The 20,639-nt window shown below is 42.4% G+C and overlaps 1 protein-coding gene across 2 annotated transcripts in view; it reads left to right on the top strand.

Moving 5' to 3' along the window:
- The window catches only part of LOC115224855 (TNF receptor-associated factor 4), a 113,185-nt gene that overhangs the window by 52,975 nt on the left and 39,571 nt on the right, over positions 1-20,639 (top strand). Inside the window, exon 2 of one of the 2 annotated variants that reach the window (XM_029795803.2) lies at positions 16,058-16,093. The exons of the other annotated variant lie outside the window; for it this stretch is intronic. Within the exon in view, the coding sequence (XP_029651663.1) occupies positions 16,058-16,093 (36 nt within the window). The remainder of the gene's footprint in view (positions 1-16,057; positions 16,094-20,639) is intronic. 2 annotated transcript variants of the gene reach the window in all.

Below are 20,639 nucleotides of genomic sequence, written 5' to 3'. Positions count from 1 at the left end.
CACTCCGCCTTTCATCCTTTTGGGGGATTTAGCCCCTCCCCCGAAATTGCTGGCCTTGTGCGAAATTTTGAAACAGGAGGAGGCGCAGGAGTGGCTGTGTGGTAAGTAGATTGCTTACCAACCACATGGTTCCGGGTTCAGTCCCACTGCGTGGCACCTTGGGCAAGTGTCTTCTACTATAGCCTCGGGCCGACCAATGCCTTGTGAGTGGATTTGGTAGACGGAAACTGAAAGAAGCCCGTCGTATATATGTATATATATATATATATATATATATATATGTATGTGTGTGTATATGTTTATGTGTCTGTGTTTGTCCCCCTAGCATTGCTTGACAACCGATGCTGGTGTGTTTATGTCCCCGTTACTTAGCGGTTCGGCAAAAAGAGACCGATAGAATAAGTACTGGGCTTACAAAGAATAAGTTCTGGGGTTGAGTTGCTCGACTAAAGGCGGCGCTCCAGCATGGCCGCAGTCAAAATGACTGAAACAAGTAAAAAAAAAAAATTTGTGAAGCATCATGGCGTTGTGTGTGGTAACCCTAGGTTAGTCCTGATTGAGTAGACCTAGGATCGAACTCGGTCTAGTTCAGAAAGACTATGCTAGTTTTTCAAGCATAGTTCACCTTGGAGTACACTTGGAGAAAAGAAAACGGGTGATTTAAGTTTTGCGGCGTCCTGCAAGTCACATGTTTGTCAACGAGATGACGGAGGGGTCACTGTGGGTACTGGACCTGCTAAAAATAGCAGCTAAACCACACCAGATTCTGCTAAAAGGGGCAGGACATACAGTACTCCCTCACCATATCGCGGTTCACTTATCACGGTTTATTATTGACGCTTACGTCGATTCCTCCGCGGTGTTGTTTTGCATTTATACTCTTTACTCTTTTACCTGTTTCAGTCATTTAACTGCGGCCATGCTGGAGCACCGCCTTTAGTCGAGCAAATCGACCCCGGGACTTATTCTTTGTAAGCCCAGTACTTATTCTATCGGTCTTTTTTTTGCCGAACCGCTAAGTAACGGGGACGCAAACACACCAGCATCGGTTGTCAAGCAATGCTAGGGGGACAAACACAGACACACACACACACATATATATACATATATACGACAGGCTTCTTTTCAGTTTCCGTCTACCAAATCCACTCACAAGGCATTGGTCGGCCCGAGGCTATAGCAGAAGACACTTGCCCAAGATGCCACGCAGTGGGACTGAACCCGGAACCATGTGGTTGGTTAGCAAGCTACTTCCCACACAGCCACTCCTGAAATAAATATAAATAAATCATAAAAATAATAGCAAAAAATATACACTACTGTACTGTTTCTACTTCGCGGATTTTCACTTATCACGGGGGAAAAAGTGGGGTCGCGATAGTCGAGGGATTACTGTACTGTGTAATGTGGTCTTTTTAAGATTTGGTCCAGACATGAGAGAGGGAGGTGTAGCTAAAAAAAAAAGAAGTAATTTCTGTTATAAGCACAAGACCTGAAAGTTGGGGGAAGGGGATAGTCATTTACATCGACCCCCAGTGCGTAACTGGTACTTAATTTATCGACCTAGAAAGAATGAAATGCAAAGTCGACCGGGGCGGAATTTGAACTCAGAACGTAACGACAGACGAAATACCTATTATATCGATTATATCGACCCCAGTGCGTAACTGGTACTTATTTAATCGACCCCGAAAGAATGAAAGGCAAAGTTGACCTCGGCGGAATTTGAACTCAGAATGTAAAGACAGACAAAATACCTGTTTCTTTATTACCCACAAGGGGCTAAACAGAGAGAGGACAAACAAGGACAGACAAATGGACTAAGTCGAATACATCGACCCCAGTGCGTAACTTGGTACTTATTTAATCGGCCCCGAAAGGATGAAAGGCAAAGTCGACCTCGGCGGAATTTAATAATAATAATAATAATAATTGTAATAATAATGGTTTCCAATTTTGGCGCAAGGCCAGCAATTTCGGGTGAGGAAATAAAGTACGCGGACCCCCAGTAATCAACTGGTACATATATTATCGACTCTGAAAGGCAAAGTTGACGTGATAGCCAGCGCTGGAGTGCCTTTGCTCGTAAATTTACTGGATTAGGACTGACCGGCTGCTATTTTTAGCAGGTTCAGTACCCACAGTGACTCTCTTGTTAAATTTTGATTTTCTTTTATTGCTAACGTTTGTTGTTCTGTGCGACATCTGTTGCTATCGAGGTGGATGTAAGGTAATATATATGTTTCCTTTGATTATATGGGAGGCCGTGACGTTGATGCCTGGCTCTGGAGTGCATCAGCTGTGCGGCGGGAGAAATAAGAAAAATGAAAAAAACTCAGTCAAACAGCACGTATCTTTAGTAATGCTCGAATGAGCAGGCGACAATGGTTTGGTGGTAGCCTTGTCGTCTAAACTCCGCCTACTTTTTTGTAAACTCCGCCCACTTCGATTTCATTGGCTGTTCTCTCTTTCCCTCTCTCTCTTTCTCTCTCTTTCTCTCTCTTTCTTTTCTTTCTCTCTCTTTCTCTCTCTCTCCTCTCTTTCTCTCTCTGTCTCGTCTCTCTCTCTCTTTCTCTCTCTGTCTCTCTCTCTCTCTGTCTCTCTCTCTCTCTGTCTCTCTCTCTGTCTCTCTCTCTCTCTCTCGTCTCTCCTCTCGTCTCTCTCTCTCTCCAGAAAAAATACGCTAGTCCTTTCTCATTAATTATTAGACTGTGGCCATGTTGGAGCATAGCTTCGAAGTATTGTAGTGGAACAAGTTTACCCCGGTACTTACTCTTTTACTTGTTTCAGTACTTTGAGTGTGGCCATGCTGGAGCACCACCTTTAGTCGAGCAAATCGACCCCAGGACTTATTCTTTGTAAGCCTAGTACTTATTCTATCGGTCTCTCTTGTCAAGCGATGGTGGGGGACAGACGCGCGCACACACACACACATATATACATCATACACACACACACACACATATATATATATATATATATATATATACTCGACGGGCTTCTTTCAGTTTCTATCTACCAAATCTACTCACAAGGCTATAGTAAAAGACACTTGCCCAAGATGCCACGCAGTGGGACTGAACCCGGAATCATACCGTCGGTAAATAAGCTACTTACCACACAGCCACTTCTGCGCCTATAATTATATATATATATATAATTATAATTAAGGGTTAATTGCAACAAGTTGCTCAAAACCACATACCGAAAATATTAGAAATAGCAGCTAAATTGATACTATTTCTCCTACTAATAAAAAGTCTCCACAAACAAACAGAATTTGTAACCTGTATATGGCAAAAAAGGAAGAAAATAACGAAATCCCAGCCTATGGATTAATTATAGACGAATCGTTTCTGGATTAGAACCGAAGGCTCATTTCCTTGTCAATATAATATTTCCTATAAATCTAGAAATATATACTCTTTACTCTTTTACTTGTTTCACTCATTTGACTGCGGCCATGCTGGAGCACCGCCTTTAGTCGAGGAAATCGACCCTCAGGACTTATTCTTTGTAAGCCCAGTACTTATTCTATCGGACTCTTTTGCCGAACCGCTAAGTGACGGGGACGTAAACACACCAGCATCGGTTGTCAAGCAATGCTTTTGGGACAAACACAGACACACAAACATACACACACGCATATATATATATATATATATATATATACATATATACGACAGGCTTCTTTCAGTTTCCGTCTACCAAATCCACTCACAAGGCATTGGTCGGCCCGGGGCTATAGCAGAAGACACTTGCCCAAGGTGCCACGCAGTGGGACTGAACCCGGAACCATGTGGTTGGTTAGCAAGCTACTTACCACACAGCCACTCCTGCGCCTATATATATAATATATATATATATATATATATATGTGTGTGTGTGTGTGATGGGCTTCCTTCAGTTACCGTTTTAGAAATCCACTCCCAGGGTCTCATTGTTTTAGGTACCTCGTCTCTCTCTCTCTCTCTTAATCCAGCAGAACATCCAAGAATGGAACAGTTTGAGCGAGAGGGGAGACAACTGAGTGAACCCTAGGTTGGTACCTTATTTATTGATTGACCTTATGGGATTCGAAATCAGATCGCAGTGAATGAACCTCGACAATAATCGCTATTTATCCGATCCTCTAACGACTATGCCAATTGACCGCAGTATATCTTGTAGGTAGGTGGGTGGGTGGGTAGGTAAGTAGGTGGGTAGGTAGGTAAGTAGGTAGGTAGGTTGGTTGGTAGGTAGGTAGGTGGGTGGGTGGGTAGGTGAGTGGGTGGGTAGGTAGGTAGGTGGGTGTGTAGGTAGGTAGATAGATAGGGGACGAGGAGATAGAAAGATAGGGATCTAAATATATCTTTTCCTTCTTTCTTCCTTTCATTTTCTTCCTCTCTATCGTTATCTCCACCCCCATTTCTGCACCTCTCTGTCTCTCTCTCTCTCTCCCTCCCTCACACACATACACGCACACTTTTTAACCCTTTCTTCATTCCTTTGTCCCGTTTCTTTCTCTTTCCAGCCCTTATTTCCACCACCACCACCACCACCATTCATTCTCCCTCTCCTTCCTTTATCTCTTTCTTTGTAATTCTAACACTCCCTCTCTCTCGCACTCTATCTCTCACTCCCTCACACTCCCTTTCTATCTATTTCTCACCCCACTCTCTATATCTCTCTTACTCCCTCTATCTATCTCTACCTTCCCACACACACACACGCACACTCCTTCCCCCCTTTATCCTCTTTGTCCCTTTCTCTCACACTAGTATTCCTCTCTCTTACATTCGTTCTCTCTTTAATCTCGTCTTGTTTCGAGCCCCCTTCCCCTCTCTTTCTTCACAATCTCCTCCCTCCCACCATTTAGCCACGCCTCCTCCTCCTCTTCCACGAATCCACCATTCACTTGTTGTATGTCCGTCTCTCTCTCTCTCTCTCTCTCTCTCTCTCTTAAACGTAATTAGATTCCTGTCGCCTGCTGCCCGCCCGTCGTCCATGGTCGCGTGCCACAGACTGTGTGCGCGCGTGTGTGTCTCTGGCCGTGTGCTCTTTCGCGACAGCTGTTCCTTTACGAGGCCAATCAGATGTTGTCCTCTCCGAACAATGACTTCTTCGCCGACCACCGCTGGATCGGGTTTTACACGCGTATAAACACACACACTATTTAACAAAGAAAGATAGAAAGAGCGCACACAAATACCTATTTCTTTAATACCCACAAGGGGCTAATCACAGAGGGGACAAACAAGGACAGACATAGGTATTAAGTCGATTACATCGACCCCAGTGCGTAACTGGTACTTAATTTATCGACCCCGAAAGGATGAAAGGCAAAGTCGACCTCTGCAGAATTTGAACTCAGAACGTATCGGCAGACGAAATACCACTAAACATCTCGCCCGGCGTGCTAACGATTCTGCCCAAATACCATACGCGCACTTATATACACACGCTCACAAGCATACAGTGATATCGCAGGAGTGGCTGCGTGGTAAGTAGCTTGCTTACCAACCACATGGTTCCGGATTCAACCCTACTGCGTGGTACCGTGGGCAAGTGTCTTCTACTATAGCCTCGGTCCGACCAAAGCCTTGTCAGTGGATTTGGTAGACAGAAACTGTAAGAAACCCGTTGTATATATATATATATATATATATATATATATATATATATATATATATATATATAATAGGGTCAGGAGTGGCTGTGTGGTAAGTAGCTTGCTTACCAACATGGCATTTTGGGCAAGTGTCTTCTACTATAGCCTCGGGTCGACCAAAGCCTTGTGAGTGGATTGGTAGCGAACTGAAAGAAGCCTGTCGTGTATATGTATGTGTGTGTATATATATATATATATATATATAATATATATATATAATAAATGACTAGTCTGTGTTCATGTCCCCGTAACTTTGCGGTTCGGTAAAGGAGACCGATAGAATAAGTACTAGGCTTACAAAGAATAAGTCCTGGGGTCGATTTGCTCCAGCATGGCCGCAGTCAAATGACTGAAACAAGTAAAAGAGTATATACTGCTGTGTCTGGGGAGTCATTTTCTTTTTGTGCCTTTATAATGTAACACACTCACCGGTAAAATTTCCACTTATTTCTTATTTTTATTTTCCTAAAATTTTCGTTGCGTCTTGCAACCTTTTCAATAGCCTTATATAAAACCATTTACCAAAAATCACAGACCCCTAAACCTTATTATTTTACGAACAGTTACCACTACTCCGATTATAATTCTTTCTGATTTGGGGCACAAGGCCTGCAGGGAGGGGAAATCTATTACATAGACCCCCAGTGCTTGACTGATACTTTATTTTATCGACCCCCGAAAGGATGATAGGCAAAGCTGAGCTCGGCGGAATTTAAGCTCAGAATGGAAGAATTGTCGCTAAGCATTTTGTCCTCTGCGCTACTCCGTTTCCAGCTCGCCGTGGCCATCACCTCAATCTTAGAATAAAGCATTGAAAGGAAAGGGGGGGATTTATTATTTTGAGAATTGTGAAAACTATTTTATTTGTTTCAGTCATTTGACTACGGCCATGCTGGAGCACCGCCTTCACTCAAACAAATTGATCCCAGGACTTATACTTTGTAAGCCTAGTACTTATTCTATCGGTCGTTTTTGCCGGGTACATTCTACTGTAGGCACAAGGTCTGGAATTTTGGGGGAAGAGGACTAGTCTCCTGGAGCTAAATTACAGCAACATTCGTCCTAAACCAGGACTACCATGTTATGTTGGCAAACAATCTTATCTCCAAAAGCAGTGTATTTTAACAAAAAATTACAAGCTGGCTATACAACACGATCCTTAGATTTTCGAACAAGGTAATCTAGTTCTTGTCGTGTAGCCAGCTGGAGACGATGTCTCCTGGGGCTAAATTACAGCAACATTCGTCCTAAACCAGGACTGCCATGTTATGTTGGCCAAACAATCTTTACTCCAAAGTATTGTGGCTGAATATCTCTCGGTATGAGATTTACAAATAGTAATTTTCTAATACACTGCTTTTTTTTCCAATTAATTTTAGAAATAATGAAGAATTACATGAAATATCTTTATCATTAATTTGGTGTTTGGCACCAAACGTGAAATTTCGAAGAAATTTTCAACTTGGGATCATTTCAAAAACAGAAACCTTGTTTCATAGAGCCAGGGACAGTTTCGGGTGGGTTCATATCCAGAGTTAACCCTTTTGTTACCGTATTTCTGTTGAAATGCACTCCCTTTGTTTCAATTTATTTTGAAAAAAATGAAGAATTTAGTAACATGTACTGGGGTCGATCTTGGTCGCTAATTCCCTTCAAAATTCCTGGCCTTGTGCTGGAACTGAAAGAATTCTTATTTGGCCAAATTGTTAGAGCATCGAAGCAAATGCTTTTGCGATAGTTCTTCCGGCTCTGTACGTTGTAAGTTCAACTCCGACCGACCGGAGTCAAACTTTGGCTTTTTATCCCTCAAAATTTTTGGCCGTGTCGTGTGCTGAAATCAAAAAACCATTGTTCTGTGTGTGCGTGCGCGCGTGTACATGTGAGAGATAGAGAGGGAAAAAGACGTATCCCCCCCTCACTGTCTACCTGTCTTTCTCTGTCTCGTCACGGTTCACATCACACATGACGTCTACTGAGCCAGTGTCAACGATTTGTTTCTTTTATTTCTGTGAAGTGGAGTTCGAGACGTGAACACAGGCTGGTTTCTATGGTTGTGCACCTGTTCAACTACCCTCCATTCTCCCTTCCTTTCTATCTCTCTCACTCTCCTTCTCCCTCTCTCTATCCCCTCGCTTCCCCTATTTCTACCTCTCCCTCTATCTATCCCCATACCTCTCCCTCTCTCTCACTCTCACTCTCCCCTTCTCCCTATCTCTTTTCAGGTTCCCTCCCCTTCTCGTTCTTTCACTCTTTCTCCCCCTCTCTATTATTCTTTCTTCCTCGCACACACACTCACGTGATCAGGTTGTCTTTCCCTCACGCGACGAAACTAGTTTGTTCAGCTATTTTCCTTTCAAATCACCTGCCTTATTGCTCCAGCATGGCCACATTCAAATGACTGAAACCAATAAAAGTAGAATATATATAGTGTACTAGCAATATCGCCCGGCGTTGCTCGGGTTTGTAAGGGAAATAACTATATAAGCATTTTTAGAGAGTTATAGCCAAAAAGTAGAAAAAAATGCATTAAAAATGGAAAAAAATGATGGTAAATTTATTTTTAAATCGTTGACTCATCGTAGACATTTTTAGAGAGTTACTTCCCTTATATAATAGCGAAAAAATGCATTAAAATGGAAAAAAATGATGGTAAATTTTTTTTTAAATCGTAGACTCATCGTAGACGCGCGCTAATACCCAGAAGGGCTCGATATGAATCACGACTATAAGATACCCGGTTTTGGTTAAACTGCACCGCAAAATGTGGGAGTAGTTAGGAATCTAAATCGTAGGAGATAGACAGCACACAACCTCTCTTTTATATATAAAGATGTGTGTGAGTGAGTTCGTCCCCCACCACTGAATGATAACCGCTGTTGGGGTTTACGTCTGAACCTTAGAATTAAATACCAGACTGAAAGGAAAAAGTATCTTTTAGAAAAGATCCTGGCGTCGATTTATTCGACTAAAATTCTTCAAGGCGATGCCCCAGCGTGGCCGCAATCTAATGACTGAAACAAAAGATAATGTGTGTGTGTATGCATGCATGCATGCGAGTGTATATGTCTACACACATTACCAGCCGACTGTGTCCTGCTCTTTGCTTCCTCCTCCTCCTACTCTTATCGTCTGCCAATCTCTCCTCCTCCCATTTTTTCTCGTCTGCTTTTCTATCAGTTTTTCTTTCTTTCTTTCTTTCTTTCTTTCTTATCCACCGTTCATTGCCTTCCTTCCCTCTCCCCTTCCCCTCTCTACATCTCTTTTCTCCTCTCGATGTAACGCGTGCAACAACCTCTTCTTTCCTACCTTTCCTCTCCCTCTGTCGTCTCTCTCTCTTTCCTTTCTATCTTTTGCTCTCTCTCTCCCTCCTTTCTCTCTCCCCTCTCTTATCCCTCTCTCTCCTCTCTTATCCCTCTCTCTCCTCTCTTATCCCTCGCTCTCTCTTCTCTCTTATCCCTCACTCTCTCTCTCTCTTCTTATACTTCCCCCTCTCCTCCTTCGCTCCCCTCTTTCTCTCTCTCCCTTTCTCTTTGTATTTCCCTTTCTCTTGTTCTTTATTTCTCCCTTTCTGTCGTTTTCTTTATCCACCTCCTTTTCTTTCCTTTCTTTTTCTTTGTGCTTTTGTATGTCTTACTCTTTCCCTTCCCTTTAGGCACTGCTTCTCTTTCTCTCTCCAACTCACTCTCTCTTTATCTATTAACCCTCACACACTCCTCTCTCTATATATACACACACACACACGCGTACCTGTACCTTGTATCTACCTACATTCGCGGGGGTGGAGGGGACCTTGCCACGCTTGACAATAAAAACCTGTTACCAGTCGAAATAAAAAGCAGGCAGCTACAGAACACAGACCATCTGCAGCGTATTATTTCACCCTACCCCGGCCACCCTATTCTATTATATACCTTTGTAAGTACGGGACACGGGTGTCGGAGGGGCCTGTGTATCCTGGCGTCAATTTGTCCCCCTTCATGTTACTACCTGTTGACACATACCTACGCCACGCACGCGTGCATAAACACACACACACACACTTACAGGTAGAATAATGATATTTGATGTATTATCTTGGAGTTCAGCTGGCAACCGCCAGCCGTTTGGCTCACACGAACCACCACCGGGGGCCCAGTGGCGCGATTTCAGTTCCTTCAAATAACCGTCTCCCCTAGTTTTTTTTTTTTTTTTTTTTTTTTTTTTTCCTTTTCGCCAACAATGCTTTCTCGTACCAACAACCGCCTGTTGTCCTTAGAGGGGGCTGTGGGAGTATTCTCACAGTCCTTTTTCTACTATATACGAAATCCAAACAAAGAAATAAAAACACATTTTCGTACAAAGAGACCCACTGAACAACCAGCAGTGGTTTCCAAACTTATTTCGTTACAGAACCCCATTTTACCAATTTCTTAAAACCGTGGCGCCCAAACCTATATTTTGTGGAATGCTCCACCAACTTAATCTTGATGGGGGCCTTTGTACTAAACAAAAATTGTTTAAAGAAATTAATATACATATTACAGGCGCAGGCGTGGCTGTGTGGTAAGAAGCTTGCTTCCCAATCACATCGTTCCAAGTGCAGTCCCACTGCATGGCACCTTGGGGATGGGTTAACTAAAGCCTTGTGACTTGATTTGGTAGAAGGAAATTAAAAGATGCTTGTGTGTGTATGTATGTATATATGTATATATATATATATATATGTATGTATGTATGTGTGTGTATATATATATATATATATATATATATATATATAAAATGTGTGCGCAGGAGTGGCTATGTGGTAAGTAGCTTGCTTACCAACCACATGGTTCCGGGTTCAGTCCCACTGCATGGCATCTTGGGCAAGTGTCTTCTATTATAGCCTTGGGCCGACCAATGCCTTGTGAGTGGATTTGGTTCACGGAAACTGAAAGAAGCCTGTTGTATATATATATGTATGTGTATGTGTGTGTGAGTGTTTGTGTGTCTGTATTTGTTCCCCCAACATCGCTTGACAACCGATGCTGGTGTGTTTACATCCCCGTAACTTGGCAGTTCAGCAAAAGAGACCAATAGAATAAGTACTGGGCTTACAAAGAATAAGTCCCAGAGTCGATTTGCTCGATTAAAGGTGGTGCTCCAGCATGGCCGCAGTCATATGACTGAAACAAGTAAAAGAGTAAAGAGTGTGTATAGGGAGAATTTACAAATAAACAAAAGACGAAGACAGGTGGTGTAGACAACAAACAGATGCATTAGTATAACACTCGGGAAGTGAAAAAAGTCTTTAACGTTTCGAGCCTATGCTCTTCCACAGAAAGGAACAAGGAGAGAAACAAGGGGAGAAAATAAAGAATGTGTAGTGGCTAGCGATCTATTATGGCAAAAGCCGAACCATATCATCATCATCATCGTTTAACGTCCGTTCTCCATGCTAGCATGGGTTGGACGGTTCGACCGGGGATCTGGGAAGCCAGGAGGCTGCACCAGGCTCCGGTCTTATCTGGCAATGTTTCTACAGCTGGATGCCCTTCCTAACGCCAACCACTCCGTGAGTGTAGTGGGTGCTTTTTACGTGCCACCTGCACTGGAGCCAGGCGAGGCTGGCATCGGCCACGGTCGGATTGGTGCATTTTACGTGCCACCTGCACGAAAGCCAGTCGAGGCGGCACTGGCTTCGGCCACGATTCGGATGGTGCTTTTTATGTGCCACGTGTGTGTGTTAAGAGTACCCTTACCTTGTGCAATGAAAACACAATGGAATTTTACCCTTCATATTATGTCAAACTTACCATGGACTGTCCTCAATGAATACAAGGACTACAAATTGGTAGATGGTGCAAAATGGCTACAAAACTCTGAATTTGCTGTTTTGTCATCTTATTTCTAATGAAACAATAAAACTGCTTACTATGATGTCTTTAATTTTGCAGAAACTAATCAAGAATTAGTGGGGATTTAGTAAAAAAAATAACTAAAACTTTTTATAATAATTATTATTATTATTAAGTTGGCATTTTGAAACAGTCTTTCTGTTTGCCACCCCTGAACCCACAAAAAAAACATATTACCTACAGCAGACCCAAAAGTAGCACCTCTTTAAAAGTGCCGCCCAGAGCCGATCGCCCCCCACCTATTTCTTTACTATCCACAAGGGGCTAAACACAGAGGGGAAAAACAAGGACAGACAAAGGGATTAAGTCGATTACATTGACCCCAGTGCGTAACTGGTACTTAATTTATCGACCTCGAAAGGATGAAAGGCAAAGTCGACCTCGGCAGAATTTGAACTCAGAACGCAACGACAGACGAAATACGGCTACGCATTTCGCCCGGCGTGCTAACATTTCTGCCAGCTCACCCCTACCGCCACCCTCTCAGCTACCCTAGTGCTAAGCAGACCTATAACAAAGGTAATCCATCCATAACCATCCTGTCTTTTTCCTCCATGCACAGAAACCTTAATAGCATTATCACGCTTAGCTATTGTTCAGAAGGCAAGGTGTGAGTCAAGACAGATTTGGTTGCTATTTCTAGCAAGTCGAGCCACTCTGCAGTGGCTCTTTTGTTAACTTGTTGCTGTTAACGTCTCTGTGTAAAGGAAGGATTTGTTTACTCTACACCAGCTGTTGATAAGATGAAATTTGACTGTTGACACTTTAAAACAGAATCTATCAGAACGGAAGATTTTCTTACAATCAATAACCCAGATATAAAATGCAAATTTCTATTTTTATTTCTTAAGGTTTTGTTGCTTCATTCACTTCATATACATTATATATACATTATATATATATATATATATATGGAGGCGCAATGGCCTAGTGGTTAGGGCAGCGGACTTGCGGTCGTAGGGTTGCGGTTTCGATTCCTAGACCGGGCGTTGTGAGTGTTTATTGAGTGAAAACACCTAAAAGCTCCACGAGGCTCCGGCAGGGGATGGTGATTCCGGCTGTACTCTTTCACCACTCTTTCTTCTGTTGGCCTGCTCGCTTAGCCAGCGGGGTGGCATCATTCAAAGGCTAAAACAATGCGAACGCATTGTGACCAGCGATGTGTAACAACATCTGATGGTCTGGTCTGTCATGCGATCACGTGATATATATATAGGTGCAGGTGTGGCTGTATGGTAAGAAGTTTACTTCTCAACCACAAGGTTTCTGGTTCAGTCCCACTGCATGGCACCTTGGGCAAGTGTCTTCTACTATAGCCTTGGGCCAACCAAAGCCTCGTGAGTGGATTTGGTAGATGGAGACTGAAAGAAGCCCGTCTCACTCACACACACGTGTATATATGTATAATTGTGTTTCTATGTTTGTCCCCACCACCATCGCTTGACAACCGATGTTGGTGTGTTTATGTCCCCGTAACTTAGTGGTTTGGTAAAAGGGACTGATAGAATAAGTGCGAGGCTTACAAAGAATAAGTCCTGGGGTTGATTTGTTCAACTAAAGGTGGTGCTCCAGCATGGCCACAGTCAAATGACTGAAACAACAAATAGAAGAATATATATATGTGTGTTTTGTATATATGTATGTATATCTTAGTCATTTCACTGCAACCCAGCTGGAGCACCATCATGAAGAATTTTTAGTCGAATGAATTGACCCCAGGACTTTATTTTCAAGCCTGGTACTTATTCTGTTGGTCCCTTTTTGCCAAACCACTAAATTATGAGGATATAAACAAACCAACACCAGTTCTCAAACCGTGGTAGAAGACACACACACATGCGATGGGCTTCTTTCAGTTTCCATCTACCAAATCCACTCACAAGGCTTGGGTCAACCCAAGGCTATAGTAGAAGACACTTGCCCAAGGTGCCATGCAGTGGGACTGAACCCGGAACCATGTGGTTGGGAAGCAAACTTCTTAGCACACAGCCACACTTATTCCTATATGTGTATAAATATGTGTGTATATGTGTGTGCATGCTTTTGTGTATGCCTCTGTCTCCACATCACATAATAGATGTAAATGAGCAACCCTGTCATACAAGCAGTGTTGTTTCCATTCTTTTTTTCTTTCTGTTTCACTATGCTCCCCCTGTACTCTCCATGTTGCTTACACACACCAACATTATACATTCAGTGGGGCATGGCCTCTCATTTTCACAAATAAAAATTAACCCCTTGCCCCTTTATTTTCGCAAATAAAAAATGACTCCTGGACCCTTTATTTTCACAAATAAGAACTGAATCCTGGCCCCTTTATTTTCACAAATAAGAACTGATCCCTGGTCCCTTTATTTTCACAAATAAGAACTGACTCCTGGCCCCTTTATTTTTGCAAATAAGAACTGAATTCTGGCCCCTTTATTTTCACAAATAAGAACTGAATCCTGGCCCCTTTATTTTCACAAATAAGAACTGAATCCTGGCCCCTTTATTTTCATAAATAAGAACTGATCCCTGGTCCCTTTATTTTCGCAAATAAGAACTGAATCCTGGCCCCTTTATTTTCGCAAATAAGAACTGAATCCTGGCCCCTTTATTTTCGCAAATAAGAACTGATCCCTGGTCCCTTTATTTTCACAAATAAGAACTGAATCCTGGCCCCTTTATTTTCACAAATAAGAACTGAACCCTGGCCCCTTTATTTTCACAAATAAGAACTGATCCCTGGCCCCTTTATTTTCACAAATAAGAACTGACCCCTGGCCCCTTTATTTTCACAAATAAGAACTGAATCCTGGCCCCATTATTTTCATAAATAAGAACTGATCCCTGGTCCCTATAACATTTTATTTTTCAAAGATACTCATTTGTCAATGACATCTCTGCATGCTCTAGGACCCCGTTCTACAACAAAGGCATATAAAAATCAAACGGTGTGGCCCAAGATGCAAGTGAATAACTGCGGTAGGTTTGAACTTGCAATCCATGGTGATAGCCCAATATTTTATCCTTTCATCCACCCAGCCACTCGACAGATTTTCAAAAATCTTCTGAACAAAAAAGATAACAAAACCCATTTCAAAAGGATATTAAAATAATTTGATAAATCCTATCTCTAAAAACATGTTTATTTTTCCATGGAATTTTACAGGGATTTGCAAAGTATGTGGGAATCTTTAACATTGATAAACACCTGTTTTACCTGGTTAATTTAACGGTGTATTTCAACACTTAACCATCTTTCTCACCTGATTGCTGTTCTCTGGGTCCTGGGTAGGTATAGTCCTGCCACTCCGGTGTTCTGTGGTGCTCTTACCGCTGATGTGAATGTGGGTGGCCTCCCCATTTAGATCAGGTGGGCCAGGATCTACTTAGGCCATGATTGTCAAGGCAATCATGGTCATAGGTCAGTCTTAGATCAGTCCTACAGGTGTAGTTTTACTAATTAACCATAGCCTTAACCCTTTAGTGTTCACATTGAATCGTAGCCGAAGCCAGTGCCGCCTCGACTGGCTTCCATAAAATGCACCATCCGAATTGTGGCCGATGCCAGCGCCGCCTCGACTGGCTTCCGTGTCGGTGGCACGTAAAAAGCACCATCCGAATCGTAGCCGAAGCCAGTGCTGCCTTGACTGGCTTCCATAAAATGCACCAATCCGACCGTGGCCAATGCCAGCCTCGCCTGGCACCAGTGCAGGTGGCACGTAAAAAGCACCCACTACACTCATGGAGTGGTTGGCGTTAGGAAGGGCATCCAACTGTAGAAACTTTGCCAGATAAGACCGGAGCCTGGTGCAGCCTTCTGGCTTCCCAGATCCCCGGTCGAATCGTCCAACCCATGCTAGCATGGAGAACGGATGTTAAAAGATGATGATGATGATGATGAATTATTCTGCCAAAATTAATGCTTTTTTTCATCCACATTGTTTTGAACTTATCATGAATTATCTTGTAGCTGTGAGATTTTGATGAGGTAGCTGTTAATTTTTAAAACGATATTGTAGGGTTGGTGTGAAAGACCAGATCTGGCCAGTTTGAACATAGAACAGGCAGAATACTTTTGGCCGGATATGGCCGGTTTAAATGCTAAAGGGTTAATTAGAGATGGGGAATTCATATGATTTATTAAAATAGCTGTACCCCTGTTTCTAGTATCAAAACTTTGGTTCCACCTGCTTAAAGCTCCTACCCCTTCATTCACAGTTGATAGTTTTCTAAGGTGTTGCTCAAGAAGGACTTCAGTTTGAACAATCTTCATGATGTTTCATATTTGAATGCTTTTATTAAATTCATTCAGTTAATAAAACTTGGAATTAAATGGTTTTTGATTCACTGTCATGTGACTTTTGACCAACCCCTGTATATTGTATGGTGTTTTCCCTTAAAATTAATTATTCTTCGTAAATATTGTTTCATTAACCATTTCATTCTCTTTGATTCATCTTCCATTTGCATTCCTCTTTTTCTCATTTCCATTTTTCTCTCACTCCTTTCTCAATTATTCTTTTCTTTCCTTTCCAACATTCAGTCGAACGACAAACATAAAGAATTCGCCAAGTAAAATGTAAGTAGATGACGTGTTACGGCTGTCACTCTCTGTGGTTCACTGCATGGATAAACACTACATGTGGTTTACTGCATGTTTATTACTAAAAGCGACCTATTACATGTTTAGGACTACATGTGGTTTACTGCATGTTTATTACTAAAAGCGACCTATTACATGTTTAGGAGTACATGTGGTTTACTGCATGTTTATTACTAAAAGCGACCTATTACATGTTTAGGACTACATGTGGTTTACTGCATGTTTATTACTAAAAGAGACCTATTACGTGTTTAGGACTACATGTGGTTTACTGCATGTTTATTACTAAAAGCGACCTATTACATGATTAGGACTACATGTGGTTTACTGCATGTTTATTACTAAAAGCGACCTATTACATGTTTAGGACTACACGTGATTTACTGCATGTTTATTACTAAAAGCGATCTGTTACATGTTTAGGACTACATGTGGTTTACTGCATGTTTATTACTAAAAGTGACCTATTACATGTTTAGTGCTACATGTGGCTTACTGTGTGCAGTAATGGTGCATGTTTGTCGCAGCGTTATTACAAAAATTATCTATTGCATGTTTAATGCTACATGTGGTTTACTGTGTGCATTAATGTGACGTGATTTTCTGCATGTTTATTACTAAAGGCGATCTATTGCATGCTTAATGCTACATGTGACCCGCTGCATGCATTAATGCTGCATGTGGTCTGCTGCATGTTTATTGCTAAAAGTGATCTATTGCGTGTTTAATGCTACATGTGGCCCCACTGCATGCATTAATGCTACATTTGGTCTGTATGCATCAAGCCTGCATGTGGTTTGCTACATAGATTTTTACTACATGCAATCTGCAGCATGGTTTGATGCTACATGTGGTCACGAGCGTTAACTACCCCATTGGTCCACTACCACAATTGCGTAGTTGAGTGCATGATGCAGTTTGTATTCTCTTGTGTTGTCCAATGCCACTCTTCCCAACCATTTCTGACTCAGTCCTCCTTCTTTTCACCAAATGGCACTTTACAAATGACACCCTTTCCTCGAAATCATCATCATCATCATCATCATCATTTAACGTCCGTTTTCCATGCTAGCATGGGTTGGACGGTTCAACCGGGGATCTGGGAAGCCAGAAGGCTGCCCCAGGCTCCAGTCTTATCTGGCAATGTTTCTACAGCTGGATGCCCTTCCTAACGCCAACCACTCCAGTGAGTGTAGTGGGTGCTTTTTACGTGCACCTGCACTGGAGCCAGGCGAGGCTGGCATCGGCCACGGCGGATTGGTGCATTTTACGTGCCACCTGCACGGAAGCCAGTCGAGGCGGCACTGGCTTCGGCCACGATTCGGATGGTGCTTTTTACGTGCCACCGACACGGAAGCCAGTCGAGGCGGCGCTGGCAAAAAAGCAAATCCAAATTATTTCAATCAAACAAAAATTAATGTTTTGCTGTGACTTAATTACTCTCTTTACTCTTTTACTTGTTTCAGTCATTTGACTGCGGCCATGCTGCAGCACCGCCTTTAGTCGAGCAAATCGACCCCGGGACTTATTCTTTTGTAAGCCCAGTACTTATTCTATCGGTCTCTTTTGCTGAACCGCTAAGTGACGGGGACGTAAACACACCAGCATTGGTTGTCAAGCAATGCTAGTGGGACAAACACAGACACACAAACACACACACACACACACATATATATATACATATATACGACGGGCTTCTTTCAGTTTCCGTCTACCAAATCCACTCACAAGGCTTTGGTTGGCCCGAGGCTATAGTAGAAGACACTTGCCCAAGGTGCCACGCAGTGGGACTGAACCCGGAACCATGTGGTTGGTTAGCAAGCTACTTACCACACAGCCGCTCATATTTCCTTATATTATCCCACGCAACATGTGTTTCTTCTTGTGATATTTGCATGGACTTTGGTGACTCCTATGTTCAGTTTTTATAGAAATTTCTAAAGAGGCTGAGGACTTCTAGAATGAAATTATATCAGGTCTTGCAACACCTGATGTTTATGTCTACTTCCACATAGACATTTTTGTGGCTTACTGCCCTCCATGTTAAATTTCTAAAACAGCCAGGTCTTGTACATAGAAATAATATCAGACCTTGCTATATCACCTGCCATGTTTTCAGCTCAGTAATTACACAATGTCCTCCTACACGTAAACTTTTGTGTGGCTTGCTGCCCTCTATGATAAACTAGAAAAGCACTCAGAGAGCGCAGACCTCCGCCAAGCTCGTTTTAAGATAGATATGTGAGTAAAATTACTAATAGAGAAACGAAAATAAACTTTGGAAACAGCAACGCCACCATAGGTTACGTGGAAACGAGGAGCGTGTTTTCAAGGGAGACTGGCCTCCGTGCTGGTGGCACGTAACAAACACCATCCGATCATGGCCATTGCCAGCCTCGCCTGGCCTCCGTGCCGGTGGCACGTAACAAACACCATCCGATCGTGGCCATTGCCAGCCTCACCTGGCCTCCGTGCCGGTGGCACGTAAAAGACACCATCCAAGCATGGCCGTTCACCAGCCTCGTCTGGCACCTGTGTTGGTGGCACATAAAAAGCATCCACTACACTTTTGGAGTGGTTGGCGTTAGGAAGGGCATCCAGCTGTAGAAACACTGCCAGATCTGACTGGCCTGGTGCAGCCTTCGGGCTTCCCAGACCCCAGTTGAACCGTCCAACCCATGCTAGCATGGAAAGCGGACGTTAAATGATGATGATGATGATGATGACAATCAAGGAACGTAACATTGTAATATTTCATGTAAAGTAAATATAACAAATGAAAAATCCTTCAAGAACCCATAAAAATTCCTAGATCTCTATCAAAATTTCATTATCTGTTCCTTGTGTCATTACCAACTTTTCCGGCAAGTTGCATCAAAAACTGTTTGCAACTTTTTTTGAGAGATGGCAGTAAGTGCAGGGTGGTGGAGGTAACGTTGATATTTCCACCTCCACCACCACAACCACCCCTAGATTATGATATTGGTACTTGAAGAACGGGGAAGAAGTTGATAACAAAGCTTGAAGTTATCAGAGGTTAACGTCGTTTATCATTAAGTAATCAGCAACTTTTAAGAAGGATGTTTTTGTAGCTTATCTGGGGTCTGTTGTCTTCCCAGCAGGAATTGTCTTCCTTATTACAGATGTCACCTCATACAAGTTGCCTCCCAAATAGAATGATAATAATAATAATAATAATGGCGACGTACTGTAAAAGAGGGAATACAAAAGAGTGACAGAGAGAGAGAGGAGAAATGGAAAGAAAGGAAGAGACGTAAACAAGAGACTATGGCACTACAACCAGCCAGGAACAGTCTTCGCTACATTTGCGGTACCTGCCAGAGGGAGTGTTTGTCCAGGATAGGACTACACAGCCACAGCAGGAAATGTATCAGTTCATGAAATGTAAAAGCCGGACTAGACTACTTCATGCGCAACTCCATTGTCTCCGGAGACAGAAAGGATGCCAATACAATACAATAATAATAATAATAATTTTGTCACAAGGACGGCTTGCGGGGAGGTGGAGATGAGTCAGTTACATCAACCCCAGTGTCCAGCTGGTACTTATTTTATCGACCCCGAAAGAACAAAAGGCTAAGTTGACCTTGGCAGAATTTGAACTCTGGACATAGCGACTGGTGAAATACCACTAAGCATTTTGTCCAGTGTGCTAACGATTCTGCCAGCTTGAAAGAAGCCTGTTGTGTATATATATATATATATATATTATATATATCTATATATATATATATATATATATGTGTATATATATATATATATATATATCATCATCATCATCATTTAGCGTCCGCTTTCCATGCTAGCATGGGTTGGACGGTTCAACTGGGGTCTGTGAAGCTGGAAGGCCGCATCAGGCCCAGTCTGATCTGGCAGTGTTTCTACGGCTGGATGCCCTTCCTAACGCCAACCACTCCGTGAGTGTAGTGGGTGCTTTTTACGTGCCACTGGCACGGAGGCCAGACGAGGCTGGCAACGGACACGAACGGATGGTGCTATATATATATATATATATATATATGTATGTATATATATGTGTGTGTGTTTGTGTTTGTCATAATAATGATAACAGCAACAACCTTTATCAAATTTGAGAAATTTGCTGGAGAATTTGGGATTGACATGAGAGTAGAACATGCTCAGGAAACCGCTTTATTGGGGGACAGTGAGGATTTTGAGATTGATATTTGGATGTTGAGTATTTTGGAAAGAGACCCTGTGAGATCTTTGACAACAGGATGTTGTTTCTTCTTACAGAATTAGCTGGAGCAACTGAAATCAAAAGCTCTGAGAAGTGAAATAATTAAAGTAATAATAATCCTTTCTACAATAGGTAGAAGGCCTGAAATTTTGGGATGAGGTGCTAGTCAATTACATCGACACCCAGTTTGTGCCAGTCACGGGGCCACACATCCCTGAAAGTTTCATCTGAATCCATCCAGCAGTTCTTGAGATATCTTGTCCATGGACAAACAAACAAACAAACACAACTGAAAACAAT

This window comes from Octopus sinensis, linkage group LG26 (assembly GCF_006345805.1).
Source record: "Octopus sinensis linkage group LG26, ASM634580v1, whole genome shotgun sequence".
Taxonomy (NCBI): Eukaryota; Metazoa; Mollusca; class Cephalopoda; order Octopoda; family Octopodidae; genus Octopus; species Octopus sinensis.
The sequence above is the reverse complement of the archived record's forward strand: the minus strand, read 5'-3'. Positions and strand labels throughout refer to the sequence as shown.